Raw genomic sequence first — 18,052 nt, 5'->3', positions numbered from 1 at the left:
TGTAGGATGAATTTTTTATGTTGTATGTTCCCGTGTGATTGTAAAAAAAAAAAGAAAAAATGTATGGCTGACCTTTTATGAACGTTTTTAAATCTGAGAAATACAGTGCATTGTAAAAGAGCTGATTGGGTCTTTATTTTGGTCACGATCGACGCCGTTCTGAGCGAAAGCGGAACGCAGACGCATTCCAATTCAAGGCTGTAGCTACTGCTACTTCCCCGAGGAAACGAAAGAAAAGCCATTAGCTGTTTTAAGTGTTAGACTTAAAACTTAATGTATTCCCTCAGTAGGTGGTTGGATTTAACTTTTCAACTGAGATTAAAATACATCAAAGACACACAGAGCGTTATAAAGCTTTAAATGTTGAATTTGTTTTCAAAGCGAGCCGCGCGTGCGCCGGGTGTCCGACGACCCGACTTCCCGCTGGCCGGAAGAATCATGCTTGGTACGGACACGTTGGCCACGTCTCATCGGCCCCCAGATGAACCTCCTTACATCCTTACAGAGTGGATGCTTGAGAGGAACAAGATACAAGACAACATTTACCCCTTTTTATTCTTATTAATTTTTATGAGCAACATGGGCAAATTCATATTTTTATTTTCTACATTGACCTTTGAGGAATTTTCACATGGAAATGTGTCCTTTATACCCAAACATGACACGGATCAGATTAGACGTTCGTTGTGCATTTTGCAAATCTCCCTCCTTATGTGCCACCGATGAGTGTGAGATCATTGAATTAATAACTATGAACAGAAGAAGGAATTACGTAACCTCCAGGTGTCACACTAAGGAGTGGAGTACCTTTTCCTCCCAATGAGAGCCGAGAGATTTTTTTTGTGGGGGTGGTGGGGTTTCTCGCTAATCTGTGATAAGAGCTGCAGTACAGTGTATACGTGGTACAATTACTTGTAGACTGGCTCCTCCCTGGCACCGCCGGGCAACCACAGTAGCACCACGTAAGGACTAGTCTTCGAACGTATCCAATGGTTCTGTTCCGCAAACATACAGGGTGAGCATCCAGGACCTGCTATAAGGGTGAGCTGAGGTTACAGGTTCGACAGAGTTGACATATAATAGTGTTTGGTTTCTGCGTAACGGCAGAGGACGCATTCTAACTCGCTCTTTCGGCTTTCCTCAAGTCCGCGTACGCCGACTGAGCTACTTGCACCGATTTACCCTTTGGTGTATCGCTTCAGGCCAAGCACCTTAATGAGGGGAAGGGATTTGAACCCAGGACCTCTGAGCACAAAGCAACCGTGCACTCCCAGCGGAAGAGTCCACGTGGAAGTGCGTTGCCATGGTGACGGCTTCCCCGCGCGTGACCCGTCCGCTCCATCTGACTCTTGACCCCTTGAAGCCTCGTTCCTTCCTCAGTCACGTGCTGCGCTGGCGGCGCCGGGTTCGAACCCGGGGCGGGAAATGAGGCTCTACGGCGCGGGCTCCGCTGCACCTTCATCCATAAATTGTGTCGCGGCTCCGCGGTCCGCTGGTTTTTTTTTTTTTTCTCCCCTCGTCTCTTTGTTCCTCTGCTGCTGTTGTTACTTTGTTGCCGACAGCCTGGTCAGGAAGGAATCGCTTCCTCGTTTCGGTGAGTTTTCACTTTTCGGCTTTATTTTTAAGAAAAAGGGGAAGGGAAAAAAAAAAAAAAAAACTTGTTTTAAAAAAATGCGTCGTTTTCTTCGCTTTTGCTTCGTAAAGGACATTTATGAAATTATTGATCACGGTGTTTTTTTGCGGCCTTTTTCCCTTTTCGTTCCTCTTTCATCCCCCAATCACCGCGCGTATCTAATGAGAAATGTAATTAAATTAAACTGTAATTAAAAAAGGACCGCATGGAGCCTACGTGTCCCTCACGTGCCCTTCCACGCGAAAGCCTTTGTGTGTTTTTAATTTCATTTCACGTTCACGGTCCAAAAAGGAGGCGAAACGGGTCTCGTTTTGTCTTTTTTCATCATATTCAGCCTTTTTCCACATGCAATCAGATGAAATATTCACACCTTCTGCCTCTTTCCCCTGACACCTGCTGGTGGAACTTCTCCTTTACCTTAATACAGGTTTTCAGTGCACTTTTACACCATCTATAATTCCTGTCTTGCTGCACTAAAATGAACAATAAGTGAACATTAGTGGTGTGATGTTGCCAATATTTGAGGAGGAGGAGGAGGAGGAGGAGAAGCTCCATGTCCTCCTGAGCTGAACTGCAGGTCTGTACTGATGCTCCACGGAAAGCGCTTCCCTGGGCCCTGCTGCCCGTCCCCTCTTTACCGTGGTAATGGGCACTTTGTCACACCATTTGCTGAAGGTTTGCGTGGTTGAGATGCTGCTGTTTGCCAAGGTTTTCCTTGTGCCCCCCCAGGAGATCCGCACCGCCCCACGGTGAGCGACCATGGACGACTGCGGTACGGTCACCTTGGGCGCCGCTCAGAGTCTCCTGGTGGACTCCTCAGTCATCGAGTCCAGAGCCACGGAGTCCTTTCAGGAGAACCTGCTCTCTGAGGATCCGGATTGTATGTAACGCAAACCAGGGAACGGATAATGTTATTGAAATCTCTTGAGCACTTTGGATGTGCTCTGTATGGATATGTTACCATGACCTACAGTCCTCTTCCCCTCCCCCGCCAAGATGTGCTACCCCGAGTTGCCCGAATTGTGTTGGTTGGAGAGGCAGGAAACGATGAGAAACTTGTTAAGGCGCTCGAGGTGAGAATGCGCTTGATGCTCAACCTGTAGATGCACCTGGAAGGGTTGGGAATGTGTGTCGGTGTCCGTATTTCACACTGTGCGTGTCTTTGGGTCCCTCTCTGGCCTTCAGTGACTAAAGGTCATGTTCACCGCAGTGTTTTCTGTGCTTTTCTTTCAGTTTTGGGCAATCAGTGTTTCCTCATGCCTTTCAAACGTGTGGTGGTGGTTTTTTTTTTTTTTTTTTTTTTTGTGGGTGTTCGAGGTCGATGCTCTGAATGGATGGGCAGGGAGGACTGTGCGGTCTCCCTCAGTGTCACTAACTCTGCCCACAGCCTTGGCTACCAAGTTCTCTGCGCTCGGAACAGCTTAGGAAGAGGGAGCCTTCGAGCTTTGCCGGAGGCCCCGGGGAAAAAGCCAGCTCGCCTTGCGTAGGGCACGCGCGTCACGTACAAAGGCCCCTTTAAACGGCTTAAGCCGCTACGTTGCGGAGGCGTCCCGGCAGACGGCGTAATCGGCGGCGTAAAATTGCACAACGGATCAATAAATGACCCCTGCAGCTTTCAGTTTTTCAAAATGTCTGTTCCTCATTTGATATTTGCGACGTGTCGCTCGCTCAAAGTACGAAATTTTCAAAGAACGTTTTCTTGCCTGCTCTTTTTTCTCTAAAAATTTGTTGGCGGCAGTGTGAACGCGAGCTGCATCGACACGCTCGGCCAGCAGACGGCAGTAAAGAGCACCTGAGGAGAATCGCAACGCTGGGGGTCTCAGTTAATTCAGCTCACTTCCACAGTGTTAACAGCTCACCTGGAGCTGTGTCTCTGCGATCAGGCGCAAGAAGTGGAACGTCGTCGTCCATGTTTATGGGGTGAATGAGCCAACAAGCAGCACTGAACAGCAGTTTGCGAGACACGATTTTTGAGCCCTTTTCGAATTAGTTTTAATATAGTACAGTATTAATAAAAATATTAACTCGGGGGATGTCTGTTTTTAACCTTGTATTGATTGTGACTTTAGATTTCGACAAATACAGCTGCAAACAGGCTGCTTGTGTCAAACGGTTGTGTAAGATGAGGAGGTTGTGTGTGCGGTTTCCCGATGGCCCGGTTAATGAGGACAATGCTGTCAAGCCTCGTTTTCTGCAGAACGTCCGGGTGATGGAGGTCCCGGCGGTAAAGATCAATGCCGGTGGACGAGACGGCGAGGTCGGGAAAAGACTCGTCAAATCCATCGTCAATATGGTAAGTTAAAGACCCGCGTGCTGCACGCTAAAGCTCCCACGCTGCTGTTCTAGTGCCAGGTGATTGTGGGGGGCGTGTAAACAGCGAGCAGGTCCTGCGCCCTCTACGCATTTCCTTCTCCATGCGAAGCCATGTCGTGTTCCTCTCCTCACCTCACGTTAACCGGTTGGCAGGACATCGCTGTGCCTCATTCAAAGGCAGCCAACGTCCAGGAGGTCGGCGACCGAGAGAACGCCGAATTCGAGACCGTCTTTGCTCTGACGGATTTCGAGGGCCCCGACTTCGAGTACTTGTACAAGAACGATCATCGCATCGTGGGCCCGCCTGCTCTACTTCACTGTGCAGGTACACAGGAGGTACGGCCGCCAGTTTAAAAAAAAAAAAAAAAAAAAAAAAAAATCATTACTGAGAATCGGTGGCTTGTTTAGGGTGGTGCGGTTCAGGATTTCTGAAGCCTGGAAATGGTCTCCTTCGTTATCTCCTTTAAAGAGAAGCACCTGCTCAACGCTGCCTGGTTACCGGCAAGCGGAGCACGTCGCCGCCTCGAGATCGGCACGGCGATCTCGGCATTTACCTCAATTAATGTGTAACGGAGCGGGCCGTCGGTGCGGCGATGTCGAGGTTTGATGCTGCCGCAGAAATGAAAATGAAATTTTTCAGCTGAGCTGTCGGTGGGCTCAACGTGGATTGGAACAAGCGTGCTGGGGTTTGAGGAGACGGTGTCGAATTGGCTCCTCGATGGCGTCAGCAGGAACCGGGCGTCGCTCCTCCCCCCCGAAACTTTGCTCGCCGTTACTTAAAAGCGGCTATGAGGGAAGGCCTTGGGTTGAGGTCCCACACCTAAGCGTCACCCTTTTTCGTTTTGTTGCAGCCGCTGCCTTTCAGCTCTCGCCCGCTCTACTCGACCACCATGATGAACCTCTCGCTCTGCTTCACCGGCTTTCGCGACAAGGAGGAAGTGGTGAGTCCGCCCTCGACCCGATGTCCGTCCGTCCGTCCGTCCGTCTCGTCCGCGCCGGACCCGGGACCACCCCCCCGTGATCGATGACCTCTCCGCAGGTGCATCTGGTGAGCCTGGTCCACCACATGGGAGGCACGATTCGCAAAGACTTCAGCTCCAAGGTGACCCATCTCATAGCGCGCTCGACCCATGGAGAGAAGTACAGAGTGAGTGTGCGGCTGCGCGTCGGAGGAACGGCCCGCGCCGCACCTCTCCCGTCCATCCTCGGCTCATTGGCATCTCTTAACATGAGCTTGGCAAACGCTTGGTCTTCGAAAGCCTCGAGTGCAAGTGCATGACTCGGTGTGCTTTTAAAAAACGTGTTTTCTGTAGTTTTTGTACAGAGGAAGCGCTTTGTATTCTTTTTTTGGGTTTTCTTAATTGAAAGGCTCTGTAGATCACAACACCCGGGCTCATTCTCTCCTTATTTATGAGTCTTTTCCCCTCTTTTCCTCCCTCTGCTCTTATTACTCTCTCCAATGACCCAGGTCTTGTTTAAGAAGAAAAAAAGTAATTTTTGGATAGCGGTGCAATATGTGTGTGTTCATTTTCCTTTGTAAAATCACTCCCTATGGGAGCCCTTTGGTTGAACTTTAATTGCTGTGTTGTGGTAGCACTATATATTATAGGTGCAGTCAATGTCCAAGCTGCTCTGAAATAAGAACAGTGGAACCATGTAGAAAGTGTGTGTGTGTGTGTGTGTGTGTGTGTGTGTGTGTGTGTTTTCTCCATCAGCTGGCTGTGTGTATGGGCACCCCAATTCTCACCCCCGACTGGATCCGTGCGGCCTGGGAACGGAGAGATGAAGTGTAAGTAGCCCACGACCGTGGTAGGGCCGTTTCCTCCGAGGCCGGCCGCCACGCGGTTTCCTGCGTGTAAAATGTACGCTGCTGCTCAGAGTAATCGCTCCCGACCGTCTCCCCCAAAAGCGGTTTTGGCGCCGGAGATGAGGAGTTCCGCGCCGATTTCAAAGTCCCCCCCTTCCAAGACTGCGTGCTCAGTTTCTTGGGGTTTTCTGACGAGGAGAGGAACAACATGCAGGAGAGGACCCTGAAGCACGGTACTGTTTGAACTCGGGTGATGGGTGCGAGCGTGCGGGAAGTTTCAGTTCGGACGAATACCATTCGGGCGTGGAGCCTGATGGACGGGGACTGCGAATTCCTCTCCTTCAGGGCTGCGGTTCTCAGTTGCCTTTGAAATTAGTCCCTGATTTACACCTAAAGCACCAGTTGAGGTGGCTCATTGTTGAAATAATGACTTGGGTCACGCTGCCGAGGGCTGCGATTACACCGAGAGCCCTTCCGATCTCAGGGGTTGGAGCTCTCTGCTTCCCGTCCTCCAGCAGCGATGCTTCATAAAGACTCGTTCGACAGATGTGTGGAGAGACTTTTCTTTTTCCCTTTTCCTCTCCGAAGGTGGTCATTACCTGGAGGTTCAGGCCGAGCGGTGTACGCACGTGGTTGTGGAGGAGAACGAGGTCGAGGAGCTCCCGTTCCTTCCATCCAAGAGGTTGTACGTGGTGAAGCAGGAGGTACGTTTTTCAGGGTTGTCATGGTGGTAGGGTGGGGGGGTTTCCCCTCTCTCCTTCGGCGTTCTTCTGTCTGCTGGATCCTTGGTGCTTTTCGAGGGAACCTCTAATGGAGACTTTTCTTCTTGGCCTAGTGGTTCTGGGGGAGCATCCAGATGGACGCCAGGGCTGGAGAGTCAATGTACTTGTATGAAAAGGTACAATTTGACACCTGGTTGCACAGGCAATGACCTGGAGTTACGGTCTGCAAATCCCAGGAAGAGGAAGTAGGATTCTGGTCTTTTTATTAAAAAAAAAAAATAATAATAATTTCATGCTTGGTTCAGTTGCTTTCAATGAACACCAGGTTGTGTGTCATGATTCATGGATTCTCAGCCAGGAAGGTAAGTAAGCAACATCTTTCCCCACCCCACGCCAGCCGGCTGTCCCCCCCATGACGAAAGCAGTGTCTCTGCTCTCGCTGTCCGTGCCCAGCCGGAGACGCCAGGTCCGTGACACCCTGGCACAGCTGGCCAAGGAGACGGAAATCTCTCCCTTCCCGCCGCACCGGCCCCACTCCGTTGACCTCTCTTCATCTACGGATGCGCCGCTGGACATCGCAGATGCCCCGGAGTCCAGCAAGGCCCCAGGGGGTACGTCAGGAAGATGCACACGGAGCCGTTTTGGCTCTTTCTCCCTGCGTTGCTTCCTCAGCATTCCTTGACAACTCTATGTGGCACCTCATCTCTCACCGTTGACCCAAAGTGGGTCAACGGAGAAAGAAAACGTGGCTCAGGCTGCTCGTCTTTAAAAAGTCAAGTGGCTGCTTATGCTAGACAGTCAACCCGAGCAGGTCTTCAGGGCGAGACGTAACGGTTTCCTCTGCGGTGCCGAGTGCACCTGCTCCAGGGCAGTGGGAGGACAGCAGCCAGCGAGGGGTAACGGGCCCCGCAGGAACGAAGGCAGAACAGGGTAAATGGTCCTGACCCACAGGTGCACGGACCGATAGACCTCCATCCACGATCTCCACCGGCATAGAGAATTGGGGAGGGTTCGGAAGTTATTGTGGGGCTGCGGGCAGCGTAACGGTTACAGTGCTGAAGTGATGCTCACCGTGGGCACTGTGGTCTTTCTCGGAACTGCTCTTGCAGCGATCCCACAGGTTACCGTGGTCCAGCCCAAGCCGTCGGCGCGGTGGCAGGTCTCCAAGGAGCTGTACCAGACTGAGAGCAACTACGTGGACATCCTGACCACGGTGCTGCAGGTGAGGACGAGCCGCTGGGACGCTCCCCCTTTCCCGAGATGGTGGGGGACACGGCAGGCTGGGCGCGAACGCGGTGGAGTGCGTGTCGGTCGCACGATTTAACCGCTTTGTCTCTTCAGTTGTTCAAACACCCTCTGGAGAAGGAGGGCCTGGTTGGGGGTCCGATTCTCGCCCAGGAAGAAATCAAGACCATATTTGGCAGCATTCCCGACATATATGATGTTCATTCCAGGATAAAGGTACCCACCCAAGCACTCCAAGAAACTAGAGTAGTGTTTTTAAAGGGTTTTTTTAAATTTTTTTTATTAAATGTACTTATTTTTGTTAGACTGACCTGGAGGAGCTTGTAATGAACTGGGCTGAAGACAAGAGTGTCGGGGACATCATACTAAGATATGTAAGTGTTTGGGTTCAGTCACAAAATGTACCGTACTCCAGCACGACTTCATAAATATGGGGCTGGATGAACCTGGACCATAAACGCTGAATCTTGACCTGTACAGTAACTTGAATGAATCATCTCAAAGATCACATCACCTTTCTGGATCTTCTCAGATGGAGCTGTATGGCTGTTCTGCTAAATATTGCATCCTGTTGCCTTTGAGTCACTTTGGGTACCTGTATGTACTTCAACTTAGTTTCTTTTTTTTGTGAAGGAAAATGGAAATATTGTCGGATTTTAGCGACTGAAGTTTTGTCATTTTTAATTATACGCACACCGAGGAATTGAAAATGCATCCAAACACACAAAGCAAGGTCAAAATTTCAATTACGATATTTCGGATAAATGATAGAGCTACATGATCATGTCAGCTGAACCCTGAGGGCATCCAGATGTTGCAGGATCCTTTGACTTGTCATGCAGATCAAATGTTAATTTCTCAAGGGGAACAAAATTAGACACTTTGCTCAAACACGTTGACGGCGAGAGCATCAGGTGGAGAAAGTAGCATTAAAATACATTTCCTTTCCAAGTATGTAACGATAATCAGGTTACGATTCGTCACCGGTAACAGAATGTAGGATGGTGAGGGTGCGAGAAGAGAACGATGTGAATATCTTAACGTTTGAGATGCAATGCAAATTGTTACATGGCCCGTGTGTGTGTGTGTGTGTGTGTGTGTGTGTGTGTGGTGAACAGTCCAAGGACCTGATGAAGGCGTACCCCCAGTTCGTCAACTTCTTGGAGATGAGCAAGGACACGATTGTGAGGTGCGAGAAGCAGAAGCCCCGGTTCCACGCGTTCCTCAAGGTACGGCCTCTTCGCTCGGCCTCTTCGCTCGGCCTCCTCGTCGATGGCGGACGTAGAGCTCGATCGGGACCGATGGCTCTTCGATCTGAGCTCGGAGGAAGTACTCCGTTTTACCGCAAAGCGGGTCGTGTGCGAAACGCCCGGTTGACGGCAGAGCCCGAACGCTCGGTGTCAAACCGCCCCGTGCTTCGCGGGGAGATGTTCCTCTCTTCTCGTCCGCTTCCGCTGTCCTCGGCGGCTCTGAAATGTCACCGCCGCAGCCTTCCTGGTGCGAAACCCTGTGCTTCGGCGTCCTTTCGAGTCGCGCGTCTCTTGCCGTTCCGTTGTGCCGGTGGGACACGGACGCGTGCGATCGACTCGCGCAGGTGTCGGTCGTGCGACTGGGCAGCGGAGTCGCCTTAAAATAGTGAGCATCATGCGGAAAGCTGCTCGCTGACCTTACAGCGTGCAGCAGGTGGCGTACTGGTTACAGCCATTGTTGTCCAACCGTGGACTCGGGTCCAAATCACACCTCCTGCTTTAGTGGCCTTGATTGAGCTACTTACCCTGAATTGATATAGTAAAACGTACATGGCACTGTATAAATGGGTAAATCACTGTAAGCTGTTCTACAGACATCACATTGCAGGTGACCTTGGATAAAGGTCAGGAAAACAACTGTGTGTGTGTAACTTATCATTTAAAATGGTAAGTTCAGTTCCAGGTCTGGGGCTGTGTGTATATTTTCTCTCTCTCTCTCTCACACTATATATAGCCCCAGATGTGGGACTGAACTTCCCATTTGAAAACGGATCAATACGCTGATTCGTAGACGAGACTCAAACCCGACGCCGCGTGACTTGGGCTCCCGCCTCACCCGGTCCTTTCCGTCTCCAGATCAACCAGGCAAAGCCGGAGTGCGGTCGGCAGACGCTAGTGGACCTGCTCATCCGTCCCGTCCAGCGGCTGCCGAGCGTGGCGCTGCTCCTCAACGGTGAGTCGCTTCCCGAGGCGCGAAGCGCCTTCGCCGAGCAGCGTGACCCCGAACGTGGACCGCTGCGGTCGAGGCCTCGACGAGCTCCGCTGGGGTCAACTCCTTAAGCCCTAGAGCTGTTCCCCCCCGGAGGCTGGAAGGTTGAAGCACGAACGCTGACTCGCGACATAATTTCTTGTTGTCCTTCTCTTTTCCTTGTAGATATAAGGAAACTCACTTCGGAGGATAATCCCGATAAAGTGACTCTGGGAAAAGCGATCGAGTCGCTCAAGGAGGTTATGACGTAAGAAAAGCCCGCATGTTAAATTTAGAACATTTATGGATTAATTTTTGTTCATTGACCGTCGTTTCGTAATTCCTGCCCCCCCCCGTTAATCAGCATAAAACTGATGAAAATTCACTTTTGATGGATTATTTATTTTTTTTTCGCAGCCACATCAACGAGGATAAGAGGAAGACCGAAGGACAAAAGCAGATCTTTGATGTCGTTTATGAAGTCGATGGCTGTCCAGTAACGTTGCTCCGTTTTATTCCGCCGCGTTGCCACATCTCGATGGACGTCCCGCGTTAATGTTCCCGTAACGGAACCGGACAAAAACCCGGTGAAACGTTGCCACGCCGGCTCGCGCAGGGTGCCGTTGCATCTTTCTACCTGTTCGCAGGGCTTTCGTTTTCGTAGGTGATGTAAAGTACTCGGTGTGCTCCGGCGCGAGAGCCGACGGGCGCGTCGCGGGGACCGTCTTCTCGCGGACCGTGCGAACGCCGCCGTTCTGCGCTCTTGCTCTCGCGCGCGTCGCTCGCTTATTGCGGGTCCTCGAGCCGTCCTCGGCGGACCGACGAGCCGCCGAGCTGCGTCAGCGTCCGATTCCCGTCGCGGAGGAAAGCGGTCGAATGAGTCGCGCGAACGTGTCGTCTCGATGGCGGGAGATGCAGGACGTCCCCCTGAGACGGAGCGAAGAGGATGTTCGGGGTTAGGAGGCGGTCGCTCGTGCGCCATCGGTTAAACGTGTGCAACGTCCTCTAGAAGGTGCGTTGGGACGTAGATCTGTAGCCCGTGCGGTTTGGACGATGCGCTTAAATATAATCGTCCGCTGTGGAAGACGTGTTCTTTTTAAGTACGAGATGGAATAGCCGGGTCTGAAAACGGTTAATTGAGAAACGCGCCGTATCAATCGGCTTTCTTGCAGGGTTAGCAGCGTTTGTCGTTCGACACTTCCAGCTCAATGGGATCGTTCTATAATCGCGTGTGTGTCGGGGGGGGCGTAGCTTTACTCCGTTACCCACGGCGGGAGCTGAGCGCTCTCTCGCTCTGTTTACAGGCCAACCTCCTGTCCTCTCACCGCACTTTGGTCCACAGGGCGGAGACCGTCACACTAGGGGAGAAGCCGTGCGACCGAGGGGAGAACGTGACGCTGTTCCTGTTCAACGACTGCCTGGAGGTGAAGTCCGAACGGGAACCCAAAGTATCGCGGTCGTTTTCCGCCCGGTTCCCAGCGAGCGTAAACGCAATCGCGATTTTGCCAGCTTTCCATCAGCAAGTTTTTCGCACAAGTTAACGTGCAAAGGGGAGGACGTGCCGTTGCGTGGACGCGGCGGCGAGTCGGTCCGCCGAAGGGTCCCGTCTCCGTATCTCGGCCGCTCTCGTTTTCTGACGCCAACTCGCGTTGAAGTGCACGTCCACGCCCGCCTGCCTGTTTTTCAGGAATAAAATAATAATGGTTTAAAAAAAAAAAATTCGGAAGCCTCCTTGCTCAAGATGCTTCAAGTGCAAATTCAGTGGCGCGGAGCAGCGCTGTTTATGAAGATGAATTATTTATGCGCCCAATGAAGTTGCTGATGGTGCTTATTATTGGGCCGCTCATTAGCCGAGCGCCGCGTTAGACAGGGGTTAGCAATCAAAACCCGAATCTTACGTCTACTGATTCCGGAGTGTCGAGTCGGCTCCGTAATGAGTGCTGGGATAAGAGGGCCAGCACTTCTCAATTATTCATTGATCGACTCTTCTATATTCATATCCCCTCCTCTCTTTTAAATTCCTCCCTTAAAAAAAAAAAAGAAAGGGGGGGGAACAAAACATCCAGACAAGTAAAGGCGCGGTAATGAGTTGGATCGCTTACCGTGTTTTTATGGAGGTATCGACTGTTGTGGCGTGACCTCTTTTGCAGATCGCCAGGAAGAGGCACAAGGTGATGGGCCCTTTGCGGAGTCCCCTGGGGCCCCTGCGGCCGCCGGCGTCCCTCAAGCACGTCGCCTTGATGCCCCTGTCCCAGATCAGGAGGGTCCTGGACCTGCAGGAGACGGACGGTGAGCGAGCGGGCGAGCGGGTGAGGTGTCGGCAAACCCCGCCCCCTCCCGATTTGTCCTGAAATGCCAAGCTTCCGGGTAAATGAGTTTGACGAAGCTCTTGAGTCGGAGCACCGGGTCCAGCACAGGTGGCGTGGAACCCGCTTACGGCACGTTTTCGCCGCTCTAAAGCGGCCCAATTAGCAGCAGCTCTACGTTATCGGTAACGAAGCGTCTCGTGAAATACTCGGCTCCTAAAGTGAGTTTCCGGAACATGCCGGACGTCTTCAGATGTGAGGAGCGAGGAAGTGGCAGAACTAATGACGTGTTGTGGGGGGGGAGAAGCTCCCGAGCGCTGCCGGGACGAGCGGAGTTTGATGCCGCGATCGGCGAAGCGACTTTGACGAAAACGTTTTTTTTTTTTTTTTTTTTTTTTTTTTTTGTTTTTGGCGTAACGGGTCGGGTCTCTGCGGCGCTGGGTGGACGGAGGCCTGCGGGACCAGCGCCGAGAACCGTGTGGACGTGTCCCTAGGGAACGTGTGGCGCCAGATCCTGACTCAGCGGAGCTATTCAGCCTCTTTTTTTTAAATTTTATTTTTAAATGTAAAACCAACAGTTTTTTGCCCTTCGTTACCATAGAGATGAATAACAGCCCGATGAGATGTTGCCTGTAAAAGGTATTAAACGTGACTCGCGACGTATCGTAACCCGGAGGGGGGGGGGGGCGCGATCTTTCCTCGGGGCTGTACGGATCGTTCGAATCGTCGACCGCGTTCTGGTAGCTAAAGTGCCGCGGCGAGGAGAAGGACCCCCCTCCCGAAGCCCGTGCACTTCGCGCAACCGCGTTTTGTTCTTTTCCTTCCGACGGAGCTGCCGCGAGCGGAACTCCGAGGACGGGAGCGGTCCGTTCGGGGGGGGTTTCGCGAACGCCGTTTGAACGTCGCTCTCCGTGTCGCCGCCAGACTGCCGGAACGCCTTCGCCCTCGTGGTCCGCCTGCCCACCGAGCAGGACAACCAGCTGTTCAGCTTCCAGCTGTCGGGCGAGGACACGGACAAGGCCGCCTGGCTCAGGATGCTGTGCCGACACGTGGCCGACACCATCTGTAAGGCGGACGCGGTGAGTGCGCCCCCGACAGGCCGACGGCGGAAACGCACCGCTCCCTTCGATTCGTCGCGTTCTCTTCTCCGAGGTGGCACCGCGGTAAACACTCGCTCATTGGCAAGGATTACAGGTTGGTGGAGATACATGTCCACCTCATACAGTTAGTCCTCGGTTGGACGGTTTTTGATTTTAACTGACAAAATGCTGTGGTTTACATACCGGTACTTCTCCAAAGCGACTTCCAATGAACTCTATGTAGTGTTATCAGCCCACGCACCTTATTCACCGTGGTGACTTACACCGGTAGATGCACTATTTTACACACAAGTACAAGTGATGTTGTGATTCAAAAGATTTCGCTTATTTAAGACTTTGGGTTTCACGTAGAACATATTTTACGTTCATTTGGATTTGACAATATCTACCCCCCCCAGTGAGTCTGTCAAATCGAAGATATGCTCTTCGATTAGAGTATCAAAAATGCACTCCGATTTACACCGCTTCTCGTAAATGTCCCCTTTTCCCGTCACACCAACACGCAGCGTTTTCTTCGGGTTGATTAATTTTCTCCGAACGACTTCCCGCGTTCTGCTCGCTAACGGCTTTCTGCAGCTCTCCGAAAGGACATCTGGCCATTTCGGGCGATTTTTGGGGGCCGTTCACGTGACGATGTCACGGCTCTTTCGGCGGACGTGCGTGGCGCGCGGAGAGGGACCGTCCACAGGGTGGCGCCGCACCCACTGAATCCAGGCCTTTCTACCGTCTCTTCGGTTGTGGATCCGGACGGCAGAAGCGTCTCGCTGTCGTCGGGCGGGACGTGATGCGCGTTTCCTGTGTGTGTGTGTCCGTCCGTGTTCGGCTCCGCAACAGGAGGACCTGATCCGTTTCGCGGAACCCGAGTCGATCCAGGTGAGCACCAAAGACGTGGACAGCACGCTGAGCCGGGCGTCCAGGGCCATCAAGAAGACGTCCAAGAAGGTGAGCGGTGCCGATGCGAAACGAGGTCCCGTCTCTCCAAATCCCAATTTCTGCGTTGTTGCCGAAGCTCATTTCCCTGATCGATACTAATCAATCGCATTGACTCGGTGCTTCAGCTGGAGATCAATCGTCCCGATTGTCACCTTTTTAAGTAGGATTTCACGGTCCGTGCGCTTCCGTCGAGAATCTCCGGCACGGTCCGATTAAACCTGGTACCCAACTGGGGGTGTTGGTGTGTGCTGGGGGGTCGTTTCAGGTCACCAGAGCGTTCTCCTTCACCAAAACACCCAAGCGCGTGATCCAGAGAGCCATCATGGCCAGCAGCTCCCAGCACGACGCCGACCACATGGTCCATTTTACAGGCACCGTCGCACTTAACGTAAGTTTTTTGTGTGTGTGTGTGTGTGTGTGTGTGTGTATGGGGGACATGTCGGCAGCCGCCTCAGCTGTCCGCCTTCCTCTGCACGGTGCAGCCACCCATAAATAAACGTTTGCAGGGAAACAGTCGGTAGCAAAGGTGTGAAAAACTCCGGGGAAAATAATTTCCATGTTATGGCAAGCAGGTGGCGCAGCAGTTAGTGGCGCAGCCCAGTATTTACCTTCTTCGAACTTTGAAATTTCGCTCGTGGCCTTTGCGCGAAGCGGCTTTTCTGAGAAGGAAGTTCGTCGAAGATCAACCCCCTGGCGCTCGAGGAGAAGGGGCTGTCAAGGCGTTGTGTGCGGAGAGCCCTCGTTGGCCGAGATGCGATGAGTGCAGCGGTGTCCGTCCGTCCCCCCCCCCGACACCTCACGACACCTCCGTGTTCTACCACGGTAATTGTACCTGGAGGCAGCCTCTGAATCCTTGCTGCTCCGCAGGTAGATGTTTTAGCATAACAATCAAATCACTGCTGCCTGACCGCCTCCTACTGGCACCTCCTGTAATAGTGCGGTAATTGGTGCACCAGGTGTCGTAGTGGTTACACCCGGGTTCGAATCCCACCTAATGCTGTACCACTCGCGATCACGATACTTACCCTGCACTGATACAGTACAATTACCTTGCTGCATGGGTAAACCAGTGTAAGTAGCTTAACGGTAGTCACCTTGGAGAGAAGTATCAGAGAAGTAATATTTTTTGCTTGGATTCCTCTGGAGTTAGTGCCCCTCCCCCCAGTCATTTTAACGGGGTATCCTCGGTGCCACAACTTGACTTCCTGTGTCAAAGCCGCCTGTATTTCTGATTATTTAACTTAATTTTTTTTTTTTTTTTTCTCAAACCCATCTAGCTTTCTTAAACATGTGCCCTCCCCCTCCCAGACCTGCTGTTCGCCGAGTCGGGACGACCGCGCGGCCTTGCGTCAGCCCCGCGCAGGACGCTCTGCTCCCTTCGTAATTTCCCAGCATCGTACCCGGGCCGCGCTCGTATTGATGGGCACGGTATGTTCCGGATTGCGGCCCCCAGTCGGAGTGTTTCGCTCATTACTCTGCCGTTCCGTGGCGCCGCCGCGACTCCGGCGTCATGTTCCATTCGCGCCGCGCTCTTTCAATTCTCACTTGGGGTGTCGTCGCATCAACGGGAGCCGGAACTGACGCGGAAGATCCGAGCCGAACCCGAGCGCCGGGTTCGATTGGAACGGGGCGGGGCTTCCCGAGGCTGCTGGTACTTTCTGGCATCGGGGGGGCACCAATTAGTGTCGAATATGAATTTCCAAGCAGAGTGACCTTGTGCGCTGAGCTAATGGCCGTGCATATTCAGCAGCGCTTTATTAATCTTTTTATTATTTATATACCCCTCTAATGCAGTCAGAGCCCCCCCCCACCCACCCACCCACCCACGCGAGCAGGCAGCTGAACAGCCGCGCTACTTTCCCCGCATTTAATTTTCCAAGGTGCTGCACGCTGGGAACGCCGGTTCCGGGTTTATTCCAGTGGAGACGTTGCTCAATCACCGCTTCCTGCGACGCCGCTTAACTTTCCCAGCATCTCTGCGTCTGCGAGATGTTGTCTGCAGCCGCTCGTCTCCCTCGTTCCTTTCACGAACGTGCGTTTCTCAACGCGTCTCTCGCAGGGTGTTCACTCCCCGTCCCTCGTGGACCTGCCGTCCTCCTTCGAAAGGAAGTGCATGGCTTTCAGTCGCTCCACCAGCCACCTGCTCTGAGCGCCAACGCACCTGGCCTGCGGGAAGGGACCGAAGGCACCGCAAACAACCAAACCGTTGAGGAGCAGTGCGTGCGTGTGTGCGCGTGTGCGTGTCAGTGCCTTACCTTTTCCTATTCAGTTTTCCACACCATTTTTATCCTATAAATTAAAGTAAAACCTTTATGTAGCTTCCAGGACCCTAATGTATCTGCATTCTTTTTTTTTTTTTTTTTATAATAAGCAATCAGTTTAATACAACTTATTTAACAAGTCTAGTGTGTGTCTGTGTTATTTTTCTCTTGGCTGACGGGCAATGTAGGACAACGCCGAATGTCTCTAAATAAACTATTCCCTGTGGCCTATTTTTATTTGCTGTGCACTTGCCCTTTTATCAGAGCCTAATACTGGTAATTTTAGCACACTTCCATGTTGTGTTTTATGTGTATATACGGACAAATATATATTTATTATGCAAATAAAGTACATTATTGCAGTTTTCAGTGTATCTCTTGTCTGACTTTTTTTGAGGCTCTGGAAGTTCCTTGTTCCTTCATGTGTTGCCTGTTTTCAGATTTTTGTCACTAATAGCCCACTTTATCATTTTATTCAGATTTATACAGCTGGCTGTTTTATTGTAGCTGTACCTTGCTCCAGGGTACGATAGCAGGGGCCTGTCTGGGACTCGAACCAGCAACCCGTTGAGACTGTTCCACGTCCCCCATCAAGACGGTTACGATCTTCTGCAATGCGGAGAAGTTTCTCTTTCGGGCCGGGAATTACCCTTAAAATCAGTTGCCTGGTATTTGTGGTATTTTTTTTTCCCCTTTCTCATAACTAATACATTGTGTCACACCAGCTATACAACACGGGGGACCAGGTGGTGTAGTGGTTACACTCTCCCTTCCAATCAGAATGTCTTGACTTCGAATCCCACCTCCTGCTGCAGTGTCCTTGGTCAAGGCACTTAGCCTGAATTGACAGAGTAAAAGTTACCCTGCTGTATGAATGGGTAAATCAGTAAGTTGCTACATACAAACCTCACTTTGAAAGTCATCTTAGACAAAAGCATTGGATAAATACTGTTTTTGAAATACAATTTAAATTTTTTTTTTTTTTTTTAACTGGATGCTGCATCATTGTCAAGTTTCTCAGTTGTTTGATACCAAAGACCAGCCCATGATTTTCTGTGCCCCCCCCCCCCCCCCACCCCATCCCATCCCATCCCATCCCCATGTATTTATTTCCACTTCTAGCCTTATGAGTCACGGACCTCATTTTTGTGCTGGAAGAGTGAACCGCTGGGGTTTGAGTTTACGAACTAGTGGTGCGAGCCTCCGTGCGAAAATCACTGTGGCATCGCGGTAAATGGTCCGATTTGCTCTTCAGCCGCTGTGCGGCCATGCTTTAACGTCTCTGTCCCCCCCCATCTTAATGTACAGATGTGCGCACCACAGTACATTTGCATTTACCACACTTGGGTAATCGAGACAGGCCTTTCCTTAAGGGCGTGTGTGTCGGATTATGGAAATCTGCAGTACGCGTCGAAGCCCGGTTGTGATCACGGCCAATGTGGGGGAGGAGGGCGAAGGGACTACATATTGAGGCTCTGTTCAGAGGATGGCTCCTATCGCAAACTGCGTTATCAC

General features: G+C 51.7%; 1 protein-coding gene across 3 annotated transcripts; it reads left to right on the top strand.

Annotated features, from left to right (window-relative positions):
- Positions 1-257: 257 nt before the first annotated feature.
- LOC108921748 (protein ECT2-like) lies at positions 258-16,855 on the top strand. Of its 3 annotated transcripts, none has more exons than XM_029249385.1 (25): positions 258-1,594; positions 2,363-2,513; positions 2,630-2,706; positions 3,831-3,926; positions 4,100-4,282; positions 4,798-4,887; positions 4,986-5,093; positions 5,662-5,735; positions 5,856-5,986; positions 6,342-6,457; positions 6,589-6,651; positions 6,873-7,086; positions 7,585-7,697; positions 7,817-7,936; positions 8,026-8,094; positions 8,839-8,949; positions 9,826-9,922; positions 10,124-10,205; positions 10,355-10,433; positions 11,242-11,361; positions 12,088-12,226; positions 13,168-13,322; positions 14,178-14,285; positions 14,542-14,664; positions 16,336-16,855. In XM_029249385.1, exons 2-25 carry the CDS (start codon positions 2,393-2,395, stop codon positions 16,423-16,425), a joined length of 2,679 nt encoding a protein of 892 aa, XP_029105218.1. In that variant the 5' UTR covers positions 258-1,594; positions 2,363-2,392; the 3' UTR covers positions 16,426-16,855. The 3 variants fall into 3 exon arrangements, with proteins under 3 accessions (XP_029105218.1, XP_029105216.1, XP_029105217.1); XM_029249383.1 differs by having other exon boundaries at positions 3,816-3,926; XM_029249384.1 differs by lacking the exon at positions 258-1,594 and having other exon boundaries at positions 2,255-2,513; positions 3,816-3,926.
- The last annotated feature ends 1,197 nt before the right edge of the window (positions 16,856-18,052 follow it).

The sequence above is a fragment of the Scleropages formosus genome, chromosome 25 (genome assembly GCF_900964775.1).
Source record: "Scleropages formosus chromosome 25, fSclFor1.1, whole genome shotgun sequence".
Taxonomy (NCBI): domain Eukaryota; kingdom Metazoa; phylum Chordata; class Actinopteri; order Osteoglossiformes; family Osteoglossidae; genus Scleropages; species Scleropages formosus.
The sequence above is the reverse complement of the archived record's forward strand: the minus strand, read 5'-3'. Positions and strand labels throughout refer to the sequence as shown.

What these genes read in the sequence shown, in the direction of transcription:
- LOC108921748 (XM_029249383.1), top strand. Translation starts at nt 2,393, where the DNA reads ATGGACGACTGCGGTACGGTCACCTTGGGCGCCGCTCAGAGTCTCCTG. An exon ending in GTCCAGCAAGGCCCCAGGGG is followed by an intron (nt 7,087 to 7,584) that starts GTACGTCAGGAA and finishes CTGCTCTTGCAG; the next exon opens with CGATCCCACAGGTTACCGTG. An exon ending in CCATCTGTAAGGCGGACGCG is followed by an intron (nt 13,323 to 14,177) that starts GTGAGTGCGCCC and finishes GCTCCGCAACAG; the next exon opens with GAGGACCTGATCCGTTTCGC.